This window comes from Lepidochelys kempii, chromosome 4, assembly GCF_965140265.1.
Source record: "Lepidochelys kempii isolate rLepKem1 chromosome 4, rLepKem1.hap2, whole genome shotgun sequence".
Lineage (NCBI taxonomy): Eukaryota > Metazoa > Chordata > Testudines > Cheloniidae > Lepidochelys > Lepidochelys kempii.
The window spans coordinates 10058464-10077685 of record NC_133259.1 but is presented as its reverse complement, the minus strand read 5'-3'; the positions used below and the strand labels follow the sequence as shown (position 1 = coordinate 10077685).

Below are 19222 nucleotides of genomic sequence, written 5' to 3'. Positions count from 1 at the left end.
CCCAGTGCAACACACCTGCCCCCCGCCCCAATGCAGGGGGAGTCTCAGCTACACCCTGCAACCCCCTCCCCCAGTGCAACACACCTGCCCCCCCCCAAACGAGGGGGAGCCCCACGCCGCGCGCTGCCCACACGCCGGCTGCCGAGCCCGGGTGTGCAGGGGGCTGCTGCGCGGGCAAGGAGTGGGGAGCGGGTCGGGTTCCCCAGGGCTGGGCTGCCCGGAGCGCGCGCGCGCGGCGGGGGGAGCAGCCTCCCCCATCGTCACCCACCTGCCCCGAGCGCTCCTCCCCCCGCCGCGCGCGCGCGCGCGCTCACCCGGGAGCGGCGGAGCAGCCGCGCGCCCGGCGCAGAGGCCGCGCGGGGGCGACAGCGGCCGCGGCGGGGTGGGCGGGCGCGCGCTCCGCCAGCCAGCCGTCCAGGGCGCGGGGTGCACGCGAAGGCCCGAGCAGGCAGCGAGCGCGAGCGGCGGTAGCCAGGGGCAACGGCGCAGCCGTACACACGCCGCCGCCAGGGCCGGGCGGAGCCAGCGCGTGCCGCAGCCTCAGGGAGGCCCCGGGGCAGGGAGCCGCGCTGCAGGCAGGGGCGGTGCAGGGGCGCAGCGCGAGCCTGAACCCCCCCCCCCCCCGCCCAGGGCCCGAGCACGGGTTTTCCCTACACCCTCCAATGGGGGGGGTTACACCCCCCGAATTTCCAATACCCCGCCCCCGTTTTGTGAACTAGTTCCAGGCAGTGGTGCCCATTGAGTGAGGGTTTGGAAATTTGAAGTGAAACATCGCTACAGGCTTTAAAAGCACATAGAGGGTATGATAAAATGGGGGGGGGGGGGGGCTGAGAAAGTATAACAGATTTGAAAAGTAGGAAGATGGCGGAGCTTCCCGGGAGAGCTGTTGTTTTTATGACCATGGCGGTGCATTCATTTCGCTGATGTTGGCCAACCTCATAATTTCAAATGCTGGTTTGTAAGCACAGCCGAAGTGAGCTCTCCCCCCCAGCCAGGGATGAAGGGGGGGGGGGGCGGGGAAGAAAGGCTTCCAGACCAGATTGTATTTACATTCACACCTCCTCTACCTAGGGATCCAGCAAACAAAGCTGCACTGCCCCGTGATACATTGCAACTGGGGTTGGGTTACAAAGCACCTGAAGGGGGGGTAATGAAATGTTATTTTTATGGGATGAGTAAAGGACACTAGAACTGTACTTAGCCAGTGCTGATTGAGGGCACCAAGAGAGGGGGTGGGGGCAGGTGTTTTGCTTGATAGTCTGCCTGCATCACAAGTACAGTTTGACCTGCCCCCTCCCCTGTTTAAAGACAGAGCTGATTAGGCTCCATCGATAGTCTTTGTTCTGTTAAGTGATCACTACAGCTGAAGTCACTGAGAATCAGGTTTAAGTGCTTAGACCTGCTGTGGGACAGTAGTTCTGTAAAAGAGACAGCCCAGTCTGCACCAGCAGCAAGGAGAGCTCAGCTGAAATCACTGAGAACTGGAAGAACTTCAAGAGACCAACTCGTGCGAACAAAGATGGCTGAGGCAGCACCCTCGCTATTTAAGCAAGAGATACCGCACACTGCAAACTAGAGGCCAATGTTTAGTGCATTGTCACTTGTTCATCCTGAAGTTGAACACTGGTTCCGAACAAGACCAGCAAAGGCTCACTATCTTTCTGCAAGAAACTCAACTGACGGGCTAGACGCATGTGGTGCCACAATGAAAGACTCAACAGTTGAGAAAGTGAAGAACTCTCTCACCACATTCGAAAAATTTGCACACATGGCCGATGAATGCACCAATGCAAATAGTCATCAAGTCATTGTTTACATTACCTTGATGTCAGTGGTAGGCCAGTAGATGCATTTCTAGATGTTCAAGTTTATAGAAGACAGATTCAAGTTGCAGTGGGGGAGGTTTAGATTGGATATTAGGAAAAACTTTTTCACTAAGAGGGTGGTGAAACACTGGAATGCGTTACCTAGGGAGGTGGTAGAATCTCCTTCCTTAGAGGTTTTTAAGGTCAGGCTTGACAAAGCCCTGGCTGGGATGAATTAACTGGGAATTGGTCCTGCTTCGAGCAGGGGATTGAACTAGATGACCTTCTGGGGTCCCTTCCAACCCTGATATTCTATGATTGGCTGCATCTGTGACAACCCACATCTTAGAAGAGTTAAATGCTTGTCAATTGGACCCCAAACAGATGGCTGCTTGTGCATTTGCTGGAGCTTCAAACTTCTCTGGAAGACATGGTGGAGCACAAGCTTTGCTCAGAGAAAAGTGTAACTCTAATCTCTCCTATACACACACACTGCAGAGGCCATCTACTTCAACTAGCGCTAGTACGAGCTGTAGACTCTTCGAAAGATATTAAAAAGGCTATAAATTTAATGTCTTCATTATATTCTTTTTTCAGCAAGAGTTCAAAAAGACTGAATATCTTAGAAAATATAGGAGATACACTGGGATTGAAGATCAAATTAGTCCAACTTGGGAAAACGCTCTGACTTTCTCATGAGTGATCCTTGGCTGTTGTCTTAAAATTACTCCAGCCATTATTACTGGCTTTGGAAAGTATCTACCAAGATGGGATGGATCTAAGTAGCTGAGGCTGGTGGATTACTTTTGCTACTACATTCAGAGAAGACCATTGCCATTTTCTCTCTCGTAAATCTACTGTTGAAACCACTTAGGTCATTAAACAATGCCATCCAGGCATCTTCTACAACAGTAGTAGATCTTTGTCCAGCAATAGAAGCTACATTTGGATCAGAGAGCTATCCATTGAAAAAGTACTGGAATAAGCGAAGACTTCAGTCCAGAAGTTGACTAATGAAGGCATTTATATTGAATCCTTAAGTGAAGAGGACAAGAAGTGTTTGTTAAGACAACTGAAAAAGCACACAGACTTGATTCTTAAATCTACAACAGCAACTTCTAGATTCTGCTCAACCTCTACGTAGCTTTTACAGATCCCTGTCCTATAAAACACCGACAGTTGAGTGGAGTGAGAGACTACCAGCAATGGGGCTGCCATGTGCTCAGGATAGAATAGAGAATTTGAACCCAGAGTGGAATATCATTCGACAAATGAATGAAGATTTGACTTCAACTTATTTTTTATCATCACTAGTGGCTCGACCCGATCTTTGTGTTACATTTCCTGGGCTGAAAGAAGTAGGAATTCATCTCTTGCTACTTCCAGTCACAACAGCTACAGCTGAGCGTTCTTTTTCATCATTGAATAGAAGTTTGTGTTTTGAAAGAAGTCTCCTTCTGCCTGATCATGTGACTGAACTAATGAGCATATCAATTGAAGGAATGGAAGTACTGGACACACGGGAAGCCACCAAAGATGAACACATTGCATTCAAGAAGTTCATTAACAGAGTTGTGCAAAATTATAACAAGAAACCAAGAAGGATGTAGACATCGTGCTTCATAGAAGGCTTAAGTAGCCAACTTTAATTTGTGTGATGATTTTAAAATCTAATAAAATGATCATGAAACATTTTTCAGTTTTTTTACTATGGTGCCATACAGCCCACTTTCACCCTCATGGTCTCACCCCTCATCGGCCCTGACCCCCCGCCCAATTTCAATTCCTGGGGAAAACACTGGGCCCAAGCCCGCCCCTGCCTCCATTCAGCACCTGTTGCTGCTGCTCCTGGGAAATGCAACCAGCGCGTGCTCCCACCCTGGCCGAGCAAAATGCACATGCTGGAGGAGACCGCGCAGCACACCCAGCTATGGTCAAACAGCAGCAAGAAGCAGCCCAGGGCATTGTCTCCCCGTGCTGCCTTTACCCACACTGAGAATCCAGCGGAACAGTCCCAGGAGAAGCCCCCGACAGCCATCATGGAAGGGCTGCTTGTGCTTCGATCCTAGTCCAGAACCAAATAGGGTAGAGTAGACCTGGCTTAACACTGAGCATTTGACAGAGACGAGCCCCTCCTTGAAAACGAGTTCCATGCCCCTGCTTGAAGCTTTGTTCTGCCCTTCGCTCTGCAACATCTTGTGGAAAGCTAGCACTGAGGTCCTACTCATTGCCATTACGGGTACCATTTTTTTTCAGATGTATTCACTCCCTCTCTGAAATGACTGGCAACTTTTAGGGATGATGTGAGCTGTAACTCACGAAAGCTCATGCTCAAATAAATTGGTTAGTCTCTAAGGTGCCACAAGTACTCCTTTTCTTTTTGCGAATACAGACTAACACGGCTGTTCCTCTGAAACTTTTAGGGATGCATCCTGGAAAATTATGGTGTTGGACAGCTGATCCTTTCATGTTTTATTAAAGTTTCAACTGTTTTCTCTCTACCAGCATTATAAGAAAGTCAATTCATCCTTAGATACAGGCAATCGCTTATGCAAAAGCATTCCAGTAACATCGTCCCTGGAGACCGCTATTAACATGTAATGGTGACAACAGTTCTAAACAAGTAAGGGCAGTGAGAGGGGTGCTACTTCCATAGCCTCTCTTATACCCTCAACCACATCTAACCTGCTAGTCTGCCCTCCTAGCTCCTTAAAGCACCTGCCTCGCACCTGGACAGACGCCTCACACCTTCTGCCTGATTGCATGTAGACAGCTTTAAACCATCTAATTCAGCACGGTTAGAAACAGGATAGAAACACAGCACCTGAACAGCAGGTGTGGAGGGAACATGCTTTTTTGCACCATTTCAGGTCCAGTTCATGCCCTAGAGCAGAGGTTCTCAAATGGGGGTTGTGAGCCCGGAGGGAAGGGGGGTACCAGGGTATTACATGGAGGGGTTGTGAGTTATCAGCCTCCACCCACACACTGCACTTCACCTTCAGCATTTATAATAGTGTTAAATATAAAAAAAGTGTTTTTAAATTTACAAGGGGGGGGTTACCCTCATAGGTTTGCTGTGTGAAAGGAGTCACCAATACAAAAGTTTGAGAACTATTGCCCTAGGGCATGAAAGCACCTGCAGCCTTGATGCTGTTGTCAGCATCTATTTCCCACCTATCACATAAGCCTCATTTTTGAGGGGGCAAGTGGCCAGCTATATGAGGACAGGAGTCTCGGGGCCATGTGATTTAAGCACAGTACCCTTGCTGAAGAGTTGAAGAAAAGCTAAAGGACAGACCAACGCTGCCCTTTGGGAATTAGAAGTAGTAGGAATTGCTGTATGGAAGTGTTAGTATCCTTTGATCTGCAAGAGATGATGGGAACTGCCGCCTCTGATGTAGATAGTTTGCAATGTCTCATGTGACTGAACAGGCCAATCCGAGATTTGCATGATCTTTGGCAGTTACTGCAAATGTCTGTATCTTAGTTGAGAGCAGTGTCCCCATTTTATCATTCATTAGACTTACTTCAGTGATATAAACCATTAATCTAATCTCCACCCCTGCTTATGTAAAAGCGCCCAGGTCACCAACTGGTATCAGTGGAAGAACAGTGGCCTTGACATATAGACATAACCTTGAAAGACGTGAGACACAGCAGACCAGAGCTAGGGAGCAAAGACCGATAAGAAACTAGAGTAACGAGCAGTTACGCCAGCCCTACCACAAGATAGCGTGCAGCATTTTATTCTCAGACACACAAGAATAGGCTTTGAACAGGTGCGGTCACGTGAAATACATTCATCCTCAAGCAAGGGACCTGGTTTTGCATACAGAACTTACACATCGGTGCCATAAGATACAGCAGCGTGAGCCAGAACAGTTACTATGACATGAACAACTTTAAAAGTATGAAACCATAGAGAAGAAACTCACTGGTTATTAACAGATTATGCTGATCTTCTCAAAATGACCAAAACACAAGCTTTACATTGGCCCGGTTGCTGGTCTACAACAGGTGAAGGAAGGTGGACTGCAGAAGTTATGCACAACCCTCTTGCAAAATTTGACCTTACAGGCTTTTTAGGACAGTGAGACATTAACCTCAGTCTAGGCACACACACAAATTCCTTTGTTGTTTTATTGCTTGCCTACAGCCTGGGGTCTGTAATCACTGCACTCAGCTACAGCAGGTGGCTATCAGCCAAGCCCCTGTTAGAAGTATTTAGTCCTTCCATCCTTTCCCTATTATTTCCTTGGTATTGCTCTCCCCAAATATTACACAGAACTTTTCCCTTCCTTCTTTTGTTGCATACAAATGCTGAAGCAATTTTCGGCCGTAGGGTTAGCCTGTGATAACCTATTTACCACCAGGTCTTGGTACCACCCCTGGTGCCAACAGAGCAAGGTCAGCTTTTCAGTTGGAAAAGATTGTAAGAGTGCTTCAAAAAAGTTACAGTAGATCACTGTGTATCTGTCCTCCCAGCACGCTTGCTCACACAGGCGATGGTCTATTACCGTCACCTCCCTGACTAAATGGAACACAGGGAGCTAGCTGAAGTTACATTAAGGAGCATCATCTACTACTCTTTGATTTAAAGGGAAACCAGCAACCAGCCTCATATCCCAAGACAGATCAACCTGGGAATAAAAAAAAGGTACATGATAAACTCCATTTCAGCCGGAAGTGAGGCCAGAGGTCCTGGAGAGCCAGAAGCTGTAGGTTTTGAAAGCATGGCCTGCTGGGTGCAAATACAAATCATTTGCCAGAGGAAAAGGTGAACAAGAGATTGGCATGAGAGAGGATGGCAAAGGACAAGGAAGAGCCAAGCTAAGAGGCAGCCAGCTGAGATGTGGAGGCAACAGCAGCAAGAGGCATGGTGTTCTGGACTGAGACCAAAACTGTGTATCAATCAGCATGTCCAGACTGTTGCACGTTCTGACATGTACCCAGACCGGCAGGCTAACTGGGCAAACAGGGCTTACCCCACTCTAGAAGCAGTTGGACAAAGCCAGGAGAAGCGTGATACAGGTGCCTCCATGGCTGCTGCAGGCAAGTGTAATGGTCAGTCCTGCTCTCACCTGGATAATTCCCTTAGCTCTGGGCCATCCTGACCAGAGTGACATTTTGCAAGACCTTCCTTGTTCTCCGAAGCAGTGTTTCAGTGAGCAGCACTGGCTCATGGAGATGAATCCAGGCCTGCCCCTCCACCACCTCTGTCCTTGAGTAACACGAAGCTTTCTGTATCAGAATAGCAAAGAGAAGAAACAGCTCCGCCATCCAAGCATCCTACTGGACTCAGCTGGGGCACCAAGAGGAGAATCCTGACATTGCTAAACAGACACTCTGAACCACTTACATAGTTTTGGGCAGCAATGCTGAATTTTCCCCAAAGTTGTTAGCTGCAGACGACATGACAGTATGAAAGCAGCACTCACCTATCAAGAGAAGGCACACAAACAAAATGTGGTTGTCAAGAAGGGTGGATACAGAGAGAGGTTGTGGGAAAACAGCTCTGCTGTGTGAATGAGTGGAACAATGTTAGTGAAACTCATACTTGTCAGTTCAATACAATCAAACAGGTTTGCAATAAACATACAGGGACTCTGAGTACCCCAAAGGCCGAGCTATTAATTTACAGGCAGATATTAGAAATATGGCATAAAGAAATTTGTATGGAGGGAAAACTGGCAACTGTCTCAGGAAGGAGAGGCACTCAGGACTCACTTGAGAGCAAAGACCATTAAACCGGTCTATTTTAAGAAAAACAATCCAATGCAAAAAAAAAAAAAAAAAAAGCCAACCAACACACAGCACAGGCCACATCTGGAAGGGGTCACAAAAATCAAGATGCCTTAGTTGAAATAAGGTGGGTCCCTTGAAGTCACATTAGCCAATTTCCTTCCCAGTACTGCAGATCGGTTTGAGGTGTGTTCACACTGAAATAGTAGATAAAGGAAACTGACTACTCACAGCCAAGTCTACATTGATGCCAAAATCCAGAATTTGTAATCATAGAAGAGGAAGAGAAACACTCCAGACTGCTCTACAGGCAAACCGCAAGAAAGACGTTAACTCTTGAAAAAACATTTTGCTGCAGCAAATAGTTCTAAGGCTCATAAGTAAATTTATGCAATGAAGTAGCTGGACTGTTTTGCTCAAAGCCTCAGCACATAATTTATTCTTTAGTCTCCTCGATACAACTTCATTTTGAAAACTATCCCACCCTCAGGAGGATCACTCATTATAACCACTCAATAAAAGAGTTGACCACAGAAATGTTGAGCTACAACACAGACCGCAAGAGGTCATTAGTCCAATCCCCTGCAGGGAGGCAGGACCAAGTAAACCGGAGTCCATCTCGGACAGTTGTTTGTCTAACCTGTTCTGAAAAAACAGCCTCAACCTCCCATGGAAGCCTATTCCACTGCTTAACTATCCTTATAGTTAGGAAGTTTTTCCTAGTATCTAACAAATCTCCCCTGCTGCAAGTTATTTATATTCCTTCTTGTCCTAACTTCAGTGGACTTGGAGTGTAATTGATCACCAGCGTCTTTATAACAGCCCTTACCTTATCTGAAGACTGTTATCGAGCCCCATCCCCCTCAGTCTTTCCTCAAGACTAAACATGCCCAGTCGTTTTAAACCTTTCCTCAGGTCAGGTTTTCTAAACCTTTGATCATTTGTCTCTCTCCAAGCGGAGCACCAAAACTGGACACAGGACTTCAGCTGAGGCCTCACAAGCGCCAAGCAGAGCAGAATTACTTCCTGTGTCTTACATGATACTCCTGTTAATACACCCTACCATGCTGGTAGCCGTTTGTTGGGTCAGTCAATCCAGATCCTTTTCTGCAGTATTAACTGCCACTCCAGCCATTCCCCATTTTGCAGTCATGCATTTGATTTTTTCCTTCTTCAAGTGTAGTACTTTGAGTCTTGATTGAATTTCATCTTGTCGACTGCAGACCAATTCGTCAAAGTCATTTTGAATTCTAATCCTGCCCTCCAAAGTGCTTGCAATCCTTCCCAGCTTGGCGTTATCCACATCTTTTATAACCATGCTCTCCACTCCACTATCCAAGTAATTAATTAAAACATTAACTAGTATTGGACCCAAGGCTGACCCATATGGGACCCTATTAGATATATCTTCCCATTTTAAACAGCAAACAACTGATAACTAGATTTTCAATCTGTTGTTCACCCACCTTATAACAACCTCATTTAGACCACATTCCCTAGTTTGCTTACGAGACTATCACGTGATTGATTGCCAATCCCTCGATTAGAGGATGATCTCTACCATGTATTTACATATGGGTCCTGAGATGACTCATGAGTCTGATCCTGGAACCGCAAGTTCCCCCGCAGGAGGTACAGACATTTTGTGGCAGGGCAGTGACCTGCTGGGAGAAAGTTATTTCTTTTTCCTTCCTTCCTCTCTCTCTTTTCAGCTTTTCAGCCTTGAGAGCAAGGCGCTTCTCCTCTAAGTAGGCCACTGTCTGATGGAGGATATGGCGCCATTGGGGTCGGTTGGTGGCTTGCTCTTCCGAGCTTGTGACGTCCACATCAGTTTTCTTAAGATATGCTTTTTCAGTTTCTCTTTGTAGCGTTTCCTCTGACCAACACGGGATCTCTGACCATGGGTGAGCTGAGAGCAGAGGACCTGAGCTGAGACTATCGTGTGGGGGACTGTGTCAACAGCCTTTCTCCCATGCATTAGGCCAGTAATGCAGTCAAAGGCAGAAATTAGATTGACTTCGGGGTAGATTAAAAAATGAATAAAAAAATTGAAAAAAAGAATGTAATATCCATTGAATTATTTGATATAATGTTTTATTTTTAAAAGGAAACCTGCTTAAAATGAATAAAAACGAGGAGGTGGAGGAGATCTACTAGTTTTAAAAGTTTGACGAACAGCCTAAATAACCCAGAGAATGTCCAAGAGATTTAGGCAAGTAGGAACTTAAGATCCAGTAACTTTCACTTAGATAGATTTGAAAATTTCTCCACAGTGAACCTGAAATAATCAGTTTAGTTCAATGACAACAGTTAATCCCCCTTTTTGATAGGTCATTTAGTTGTAAATGTGAAATATTTTGATAAGAAGTTTATGTATCCAAATCTCTCAAGGTTGTTTTAATAAAAATAAATCTTATATGCTGTATTGTATGTTTAATTCCAGTTATCCTAAGGCAGCTTGACAAATCACAAACAAAAAAAAAGTTTGCAAATATGCAATATACCATTCACTACTTTCCAACATATTAAAGGTGTACAATTAGAATCTGAAAATATTAAGTTACGTAATTGCTTAAGTGGACAGAATTATAATTTACCCTCCCAGGTCTCAAAAAGGTGTATCAAATCTAGTGTAAAGGCTCTAATTGTAAATCAACATGTTTAAATGGTTATGTTAACCAGAGAGAACGCATCTTTCTTTACAAGGTAACTTGAGTACAAACAGGAAAAAAGTTGATTTAAATTAACCCAGCCTGGTTGATTTGGCATGATTTGTTCTTGACAATCCATGTTGGTTATTACTTACTACCCTATTATCCTTTAGGTGCTTATAAACAGATTAAATAGGATTAAACAATTGTCATATTAACATCTGGAACCCTCTCCGACCTGCACAATGTATGTCGAGTTCAAGAAGGGTCCGCACACAGAAGACACCACTTTCAATATTGCCAAATGTACTAAAAGTTAACTCTACATAACAGAAAGACTTCATGGCTCATGCTGAAAGACTTCCTGCATTTGGTCTTTGTCACCAGCTTACACTTTGAGAAACAGAGCAAAACCCTGCTCGGATAGTTAACGGGATTTAATGTTGAGATGCAGGCATTGTCAATAACTTTTTAAAAATGCACAAGAATTTGAACCTATGTATTTGAATGCAGCATGATGGCTCATGTATATGACTCAGCACCTGAAGTCCTCTGGACACAAAGCTAATTGAATTGACATTTGTTTTGTACCAGGAATTTAATATTCAAGATTAGAATGTTAGAGAATTAAAAAAAAAAGCAAAGTTTAAATCTTATTTTCAGTACTGATCAACCCCCAAGCACTATCTCCCCAAACTAAATTTATCACACCAGTACTATGATAATTATATGTTCTGGCACATAATACTATGAAGATACTTACAAAATAGTTGAGGCATCTGCTCAATAGCCACTTTTTACAATCACTTCAATTTAGTTTCAAAGACAGATATAGAATCCCTGCATGAAGCAAGGAGTGACTAGACTAAGTTAACAAATTTTCCCCACTTAGTCACTTAAAAATGACATCCTACACAATCTTTGTAAGCACTAGATTTCTTTAAAAAAAACTACTTATGCCACAAAGTGACCACCTTATGAGATGTTTCAGCTCATAACAAACACTGAAATCGTTAAAGAGCCCTTTGAACTTTTAATCCCCCCCTTTATTATTTTTTGGTTGCATCCTTTTAACATGCAGAATAGCTAATTTACCAGCTTGAGACAACAGTTTATATTCAGGCAAGGTATCCGCAGACAACCCGAGTGAAATATCTAACTATAGGCACTTACATTTGGGGAAGATGGATTGTAAAACTACAAACAAGTTAAAGGACTGGAAGTACTCAGAAGGTTGTAGACATGCCAGCATAAACAGGTCTAGACATCTTAATAGCAAAGACAAGATATTTTACCTCTTAAGTCAGCGAAGGGGTAAGGTGATACTCAAACCGTGTCTACTGTGGCGGTTGAGCATTAAGAACAACGAACAGGAGAGCCATAAATAACTAGCCATGGGTTTATCCTATTCCTGAGGACTGATTATCCTGGAATGCGTTTTAATAAGGAGTAGTTTCATCTCAACTTTACTACTGGGCAGGTGAAATGTTCCAGGACTAATATAAGATCCATTGTTACGTAAATATGGCACAGTTTAACTAAAGGCTGTATTTCTATCCACGAACAGTGGAACTCCAAATATGGCAGACAAGCATGCTGGAGCTGTAACTTTTTTCTTTTTCCTATTATGGCTGCCAAGAAGAAAATACCCACAATCACAGATAACACAAACAGAAGTTGTGCTGATGGTAAGCCAAGCACCAGCTCTGGCCAAGGCTGCAGGCGTCAATTAAGAAAGGACAAACTCACAGCTGGAAGACAGACCAGCTCACTTTGTGTTCTTATCATTCAAAGGTGGTGTTAAAATGTATAAGAACGTGTTTAGTGTTTAAACTTCATGAAAAACTGGTGGGATGTTGCATGCAGAGTTATCTGCAGCCTGTTCTAATGTAATAGCAAACATTTGCATTGTATCTCTGTAACTAAGTAACCCTTCAAAGGAGAAGCCCTGTATAATGCAAATGAAATTTCCTATTAAAGTACTAGTCCCTGTGCATGGTCATTGTGTGGGAGAATCAAAGAACACAGTCGAAGTGCATTCCTCTCTTTTCCATCATGAAGTGAACTATTCTGTGCAAGTTGAAGGGCAAATTCAGAAAAAATATCCAAATAGACTTTTAACATTACATGGCTCTACCAGGGCAAGTCTCTGGCAAGACACACTGGGTTTTTTCCTTTTGAACCTTACTGTATATCATGTCATCTTGGAAATTGGGCCCTGCAAATCATGATAGCTATTCTCAGTCCTTCACGTTTAGCAAATATCTGCTTCTTCTGCCTCTCACCATCTCTAATGAATCAGAAGCCTGTATACAAAAGCCTCCTGAATTTTAACGTCCAGCAAGAAATTTCAAGTTGTTTTTTTTGTTTTAAGACTTCAGGTGGCAGGATTGTCCTTTTTTAAAAAGAATAAAATAAAATAAAAATGCAGGAAGCTCAAGGTTTATCTGTCCGAATAGTGTTTAAGATTGGTCACAGATTTTGAGCTTGTGAGGATCCCTTTAAATAATTTTACTGTAGCCAATAACTGAATTAAGAAAGTAAGAACAGCCATACTGGGTCAGACAGTATGCCATGTGCCCCAGAGGGAACGAACAGAACAGGTAATCATCAAATGCTCCATCCCCTGTCGCCCATTCCCAGATTCTGGCAAACAGAGGCTAGGGACACCATCCCTGCCCATCCTGGCTAATAGCCATTGATGGACCTATCCTCCATGAACTTATCTAGCAACTAAATGTAAAAGGGCTTTTCTGACTGGATCTCAGATATTCCTGCTATGAAAAGAGTTATAGTCAAGACATTACACTCTGAACATTTAACCCCAGGATACACAGTCCAGTAGCACAATCGAAGTGGGAATTTTATATATGCAACTCCCATGATAAATATGTTGTTTGACTACTAGCATTAAGAGCTTTTTTTTTTTTTTTTTAATTAAAAACACACCATTTTATATGGACAATTATTTCCCAAAAAGAAAAGCTGACATTAACACAGGCCCGGCCAGTATCTGGCAATTTGAATGAGGCCAGAAAAGAAAGAATCATGGCATGTAAAAATGAAGTGCCCGACCTCACTATAAAATAAGTGATAGTGCAGCCAGGACCAAGAAAGTCTAGTCCACTTGAAAGTTTTATTTAAGGGTTTTTAAACATCTGCCTTCTCCATACCCTGGGTAAGGACATAATTATACTCAAAAGTACATTTTTTCTGTTGTCACTGAGTACTATTTAGTGATCACAATCCTCATCCTGATTTGAGCTACATTTACCAGTTGGGAAAAAGTCTAAAGTTACTCAAATACCGAAGTGTTGACTTATTATACAGGGATATTGAGAGACTGAATTATGTAATACCTGGAGAGAGATTTTAGTTCAGATGTCAGGAGTTAAACAAATGCCAGGTAATACTGCACCATCCAGCCTTTAATCACCTTTGGCAGCAGGAAACAGCCGAACACATTTGACAACAATGGTTTAAAAATATTGTTAAACAGAATAAATATTGCAAGATTAAAGTAGCAACAGCATCAGATGGACAAACTTGTAAATAATGCAACAATTTTTTGCTACACCTGTGCAACAAAGGACGCCTAGGAAATTTGTTCTTGACATTTAATTATGTGACAAACAAAAAATGGGTAAATGCTAGAATTATTCATTGCAAACTCAGGGCTGATTTTCTTGTCTGTGAACACCTGCTTGTCCTGACCGGTCAAACATAACCCCAATAGTTGCTTGGTGTTGCTCCAAAAAACTCCATCAGTGTAGGATTTTTTTTTGGTTATATATATATTGCTTTATATAAAAATTGCTTTACTTAGGTGAGTAGTTTCTACTGAAGCATATAACATGCAAGTAAGGGGAGTAGCTTTTGATCCTATATCACTTTGAGGAATGCATTTTTTTTAAATGGGCTTTTACATAGTAAGGTCTGAAATAATGCTACACCAGAAGAGACCTACATTCAAGAGAGAATTAGGGACAGTGATAAATGCTGCAGACATCAGTAGTTTATTGGTATGTTTAGTCAAAACACATTCAAGAATGGAAACTTAAAAGTAAAAATACTTTCCACCTGCAACAATTAACTAGATTCTACTAGCATATAATGCTTAACACATTACAGCAATAAAGATGGTAATCCACTGTCTTTTATACCTACTAAAGCCAAGATGGCAAGCCAAGTTTGTTGAAATAGGATTGTAATGATAGAATACTACCACCATCCACAAATCAGCAACTAACAGTAATGGTCAATGAATCCGTTACTTTGCTTTAAGAGGTACATTTACTGAAAGAGGGACAAGAACATTAAGAGTCCACAGTACAGTAGGTGAACAATCACCATGTAAACTTCTGGGTATGATGTTCCATTATCTTTATTTCATGGCATTTAAACAAGAAGCAAGCCAGAAACTGAATGGCTCAGTAGCTCTTCTAAATGTCAGTTACACTTTTGTGACTTTTCCCCATGCCATTTGCCATAACAATTTAGAAGATGGCAGGGCGATATCAGAGCACGAAAATTTTAAAAAAAGCTACACAAACACTGGTGGTAAACCGTTTACTGAAGACAGCAGTTTGACTAAAAGCTTCAAACTTAAGTCAAGTCATGTTTTGTGGTGAGGAGTTCAAGTACTATGTTTCCAGGTAACATCTGAAAATGCAAGAGTAACAAACTAAAATATAAAAATGGAAACTGAGCAATATGTCCCAGAAAATGTATGGAAATAGTGCAAGACTTACCATCAAACATGGAAGACCTCAAGTTTTGGGGGAAAACAGTCAGATGCAATCTTGCTTTGCCTAATACATCAGAAACAAACATGTGCAACATCTTCCAGCTTATTTGAAAACCATAAACAGTTGCACAATTCCGAAACAAACTGTTACTATGCCATATTTGCTACTAGTTGCAATGTGATGAGGTCTTCCATGCTTAGAAGCAGCTTTTAAGTGGTCACACTCTCCCCCCTCCCTCCTGAAGCATCAGAGCTTGGTGCTTGCTGAACTCTCCAGCACTGAGTTAGACAGTATCGTTTGCTACATTTGCAGTTTACTGGAACATGCATCTAGGCAGACAGTAATCCGGAAATAGCAAACCTCTCACAGATTTAAAGAATCTATAAGTAAAAATACATAAAAGGATGTCTCCCCCTACCCTCAAGTTCAGAGCCTGATGGGTGTCGACATCAGTTCAAAGATTTGTGCAAAATGAGTAAGTTCAAAAAACTGGAAAATGCAAATACTTAGAGCTGCTGATCTGTTCTCTGAAAATTGCAGTATCGTCATTTAACAAGCTTACCCTCAATCTATAGATGAGCATACTTTAGAAGTTGGCAAAGCGTACCAAGTTCTTAGCTGACTTTTGAAATGTAACTGAAATTTCACCTTCATATCCATAAAAATTCTACATTTGATAGAGAAAAGACAATCCGGAGACTACTCAGTTGCCTTATCCCTCCCTTCCCCTCCTCCACAAAAAGCCAAAGTTGTTAATTGAAGAGCGAGGTGAGTGATATTCTAGTAACTTACTGATTTAAAGATACTGCAATTTTTTATACAACTTTTCAATGATTTCTTTTAAACATTTTGCAGCTGTTTGGCTTTGCAGCACTGCAATTCATACACTATACTGTACAAAATCACCAGCAAGACTGGAATGATGTATTAATAGAAGGCACCATCATGCTTATTACATTACTAGAGAACTCAAATACAGTAAAGACAATTCACTGTACAACGCTTAAAGAAGGGGAAAAGGGGAGGAGGAGTGTATTGAGCAGCCAGCCATCCCTGTATTGAAGAGGGGCAGATAGAAAAATCTTAGATATGAGCTATCAAACTTGTTTTGTACTCAGGACCATAACTTTGAAGTTCTGGATTATGTTTAGTTTACCACTAAATGGTTTCCTTCTGGAATATACTTGTAGTCTTGTTAAGGTTTGTGTGTGTACATGTTGGTCACAGCAAGCAGATCAGATGCCCGCATCGTTTCAAAAGCTATTCTGTCTGAAAAAAGATGAAGGATTTTTTTCCTGATGCCTCTTGTAGATGTCAATGTAAATGACTTTAGAGTACCCATTAGTGCATTTTGATGAGTGCATAAACACAAGTTAGTTTGTTTTGAGCCAAGTGTTCTAAAAGAAAAAAAGGCAAGCTTCTCCAATTGCACAGATTGCACTAACTGCGTTTCCAACAGTAATAAGCAGAAACAGTAACACTTACACAAAATGTGCAGCAGAGGGTTTTTGACTGAAAGGACCTGAATTCGATTGGGCATGTCCTTTAGTCCACTTTTGTTGCAGATAGTTTTATGGTCATTTCTCTGTCCTTAATTCTCCAAGTCTAAATTTATAAATTAACAGTGTGACTCCTGTTGTGAAATTTGGGAAAGCATGTCCACCTCAATTTAACTGGTAACCAAAGGATGCTTTTCACATCAAAGAAATGATCAAAAAGGCTGTGTCACATTCCAAAGCCAAAAAAATTAACAAGAATGCAAACACGACGAATAATGTACCACTGCCAAGACTGTCTGCCAACAGTGGAGGATTTCAACGACGTTGTCCTGTGAAACGGCCTTCCATTTGCCCGGTTCCTCTTCCAGAGCCAAGTTTCTGTGCCATGCCACCCCGGGGAGGAGGTCCTCTTCCATCACGGTCCCGCATCATTCCACCACCCACTATTCCACGGGGACCCCCGGGCCCTCTATCATTGCGCCGAATATCCCTACGATCATCACCACCGCCTCGGGTCTCTCTTTCACGGGCAGCTCTTGTTTTTTTCTCTTCTACATTCAAGCGCACCTCTCCTCGAAACATAATGGGCTTAGAAGGGGAAAATGTTTACAAGGCGAAGTTAGTCACCGTTTCATAACATCCCAGCAATATAAAACACATGGAAACAGAAATCCCTGCATGCTACTCTGTCATTAGCAGCGCAGTTGCACACAGCTTAATGCCAAATTTCACTAGCAGTTTGTGACTTGCAACTTCTAACTCTACATATCTGTCGAGACCATAGAACACTGCAATAAATTAGTAAAATACTTCGATTAGGCAAGGAATTAAAAAGGTCTGGGACTTGCTATGGTCAGTACCACAAAACCACTGCTAGCTTGCAAGAGTAGCAATTTTACTTTCAATTCTCAAACTGTTAGGACTGAAAACCTGCCATCCCTAAAGGAAGCCGAGATATACTGACCCTGGAAATTCTGTAATTTCCTTTTCCCCCCAATCCCAGCACTTCAGTTCAAGTTTAGCTTGCTCCACTGAGAAGCCCTAGACCTATGATTTAGTGATGAAAGTAGTACTGTTCAAAACTTTGGAACTCAGTTTTTAAAAACTTACAAGCATCCATCAGGAGACAGCAACTTCGAAAGAACAGAATTGAAGTGGGAACCACAATAGGCTACAAACAAAATATAAACGTTCCATGACCTCCATCAGTGATCAGAGGGGAAATCTGAACTCTGGTGAAGAGCAGTAAGAACCAAGGACATTGCATCATTCATACTTTAGTAGCATTATTTCCCTCACTATGACAAATATGCAAATGCTACATGGCCAAACTTACTTTCGCAACTAAGATTCTCTGAACTGGCTCAGAGTCATCAAATACCACAAAGCCAAAGTTTGGTAGTTTTCCTCCAACTCCTTTGGTATTGATGCGAAGTTCCACCACATTTCCAAAGCCTGTGAAAGCACATTACAAAAACGAATTATGCAATAAGGCCCTGCAAAAAGCCTATTTGGTTTAGTTATTGTCAAAAGCCGGTTTAGTTATTGTCAAAAGCCTCTTGTAATGTTAAAGTTTGTTCCTTTGCTTTTAAAACGTTAACATATATCATGTTAAGTGGCTGAAGCTTCACCTCCATCCTCTAGACCCAGTAGATGAATTTCAAACTATTTAAAAGCCCATCACTTACTCATAAAGAATTCTTTCAGTTCATTTTCATCAATATCATGTGGCAAGTTGCCAACAAAGAGCTGATGGCTGTCTGGGTAACGAATTATTCGGCGATTATCAGATTCATTCTGCTCCATATCCCCTCGACCTGTGTCCATTCAAAACAAAAGCAGTTAATTTTAGGATTTGTATGGTATAATTTGAGAAGTACATCTAGCAAAACGCTGATCTGCTTTCAGTTCATTCACTTGAGCTAGTCTCACCCTATTTTCTGCTGGGGAAGGCATGCATATTTAGTGCCCTTAAAAGCTTAATTCTGCCCAATTGGGATATCAAAAGCTTTTTGTTTCCTTCACATACAAGCCATATCACTCAGCTATGTGCTTCCCAAGAGAAACACGTCCACTGAATACACTTAATTTTTCTCATGTGCTTTTAATCTTCATGGAAAGTGCTGAATTGACCGCTGCAGAGACTAATTTGAAGACTGTACAGCACTGGCAGCAGCCATGCAAGCTTCCCCATCAGTGAATCTCAATCCTGAACAACTCCAAGTATCAGAAAGTAAGTCTATCTACATGCTCAGTGGGAGACTCTGCTAACATTACCATCAGTTACCTCCTTTGTCCATACCACCAAAACTGCAACATCTATCCACTGGGAGCTGAGATCCAAGTGGTTTCATACATCCTCAAAATAAAATCTGTTAAAAAGCAAGCATACTTCATGACTGCAACTACTCTGTCTTCGTAACACTCAGAGCTGCGGTCAACACTGTTCACCACCAGTTTTTAAGGTGAATGTGCATCTCATTGTACCTTTGGAAATGTAAGTTAAGTTAAGAACTGTTCACTCCTGCCCAAAAACTGGAAACAGTACACAGAAAAAGATATTAAGCAACAGCCCACTCTGAACACCCTTGGAAGTTTCTTAAAAAGCGTGAGGAAAGCTTAAAGTTCACAATAGGTTATTGTCTATTATTTTCCAGGGTCTCAAAGTTACCATCTTAGCCATTTAAGACATTTCTAGTAACCTTTCAAATGATCTGAAAAGCTAGCATTTCCTGTATATTTTCAACCATTTCTTCTAGCCCTCCTCTTTCATCATG

At 42.5% G+C, this 19222-nt stretch overlaps 2 protein-coding genes across 8 annotated transcripts in view; both read right to left on the bottom strand.

Moving 5' to 3' along the window:
* CDKL2 (cyclin dependent kinase like 2) overlaps window positions 1-366 on the bottom strand; it is a 36258-nt gene extending 35892 nt beyond the window's left edge. For 2 of the 6 annotated variants that reach the window (XM_073340348.1, XM_073340353.1), the window contains exon 1: window positions 269-366. The gene's annotated coding sequence lies outside the window, so the exon portion shown is untranslated. The other 4 variants (XM_073340349.1, XM_073340352.1, XM_073340350.1 and 1 more) reach the window with 3 other exon arrangements.
* Window positions 367-12257: 11891 nt separating this feature from the next.
* The window catches only part of G3BP2 (G3BP stress granule assembly factor 2), a 55733-nt gene continuing 48768 nt past the window's right edge, over window positions 12258-19222 (bottom strand). For both annotated transcript variants that reach the window (XM_073340346.1, XM_073340347.1), the window contains 3 exons: window positions 18134-18262; window positions 17782-17900; window positions 12258-17033 (listed from right to left, as the gene is read on the bottom strand). In XM_073340346.1, the coding sequence (XP_073196447.1) occupies window positions 16761-17033; window positions 17782-17900; window positions 18134-18262 (521 nt within the window). In that variant the 3' untranslated portion in view covers window positions 12258-16760. The remainder of the gene's footprint in view (window positions 17034-17781; window positions 17901-18133; window positions 18263-19222) is intronic.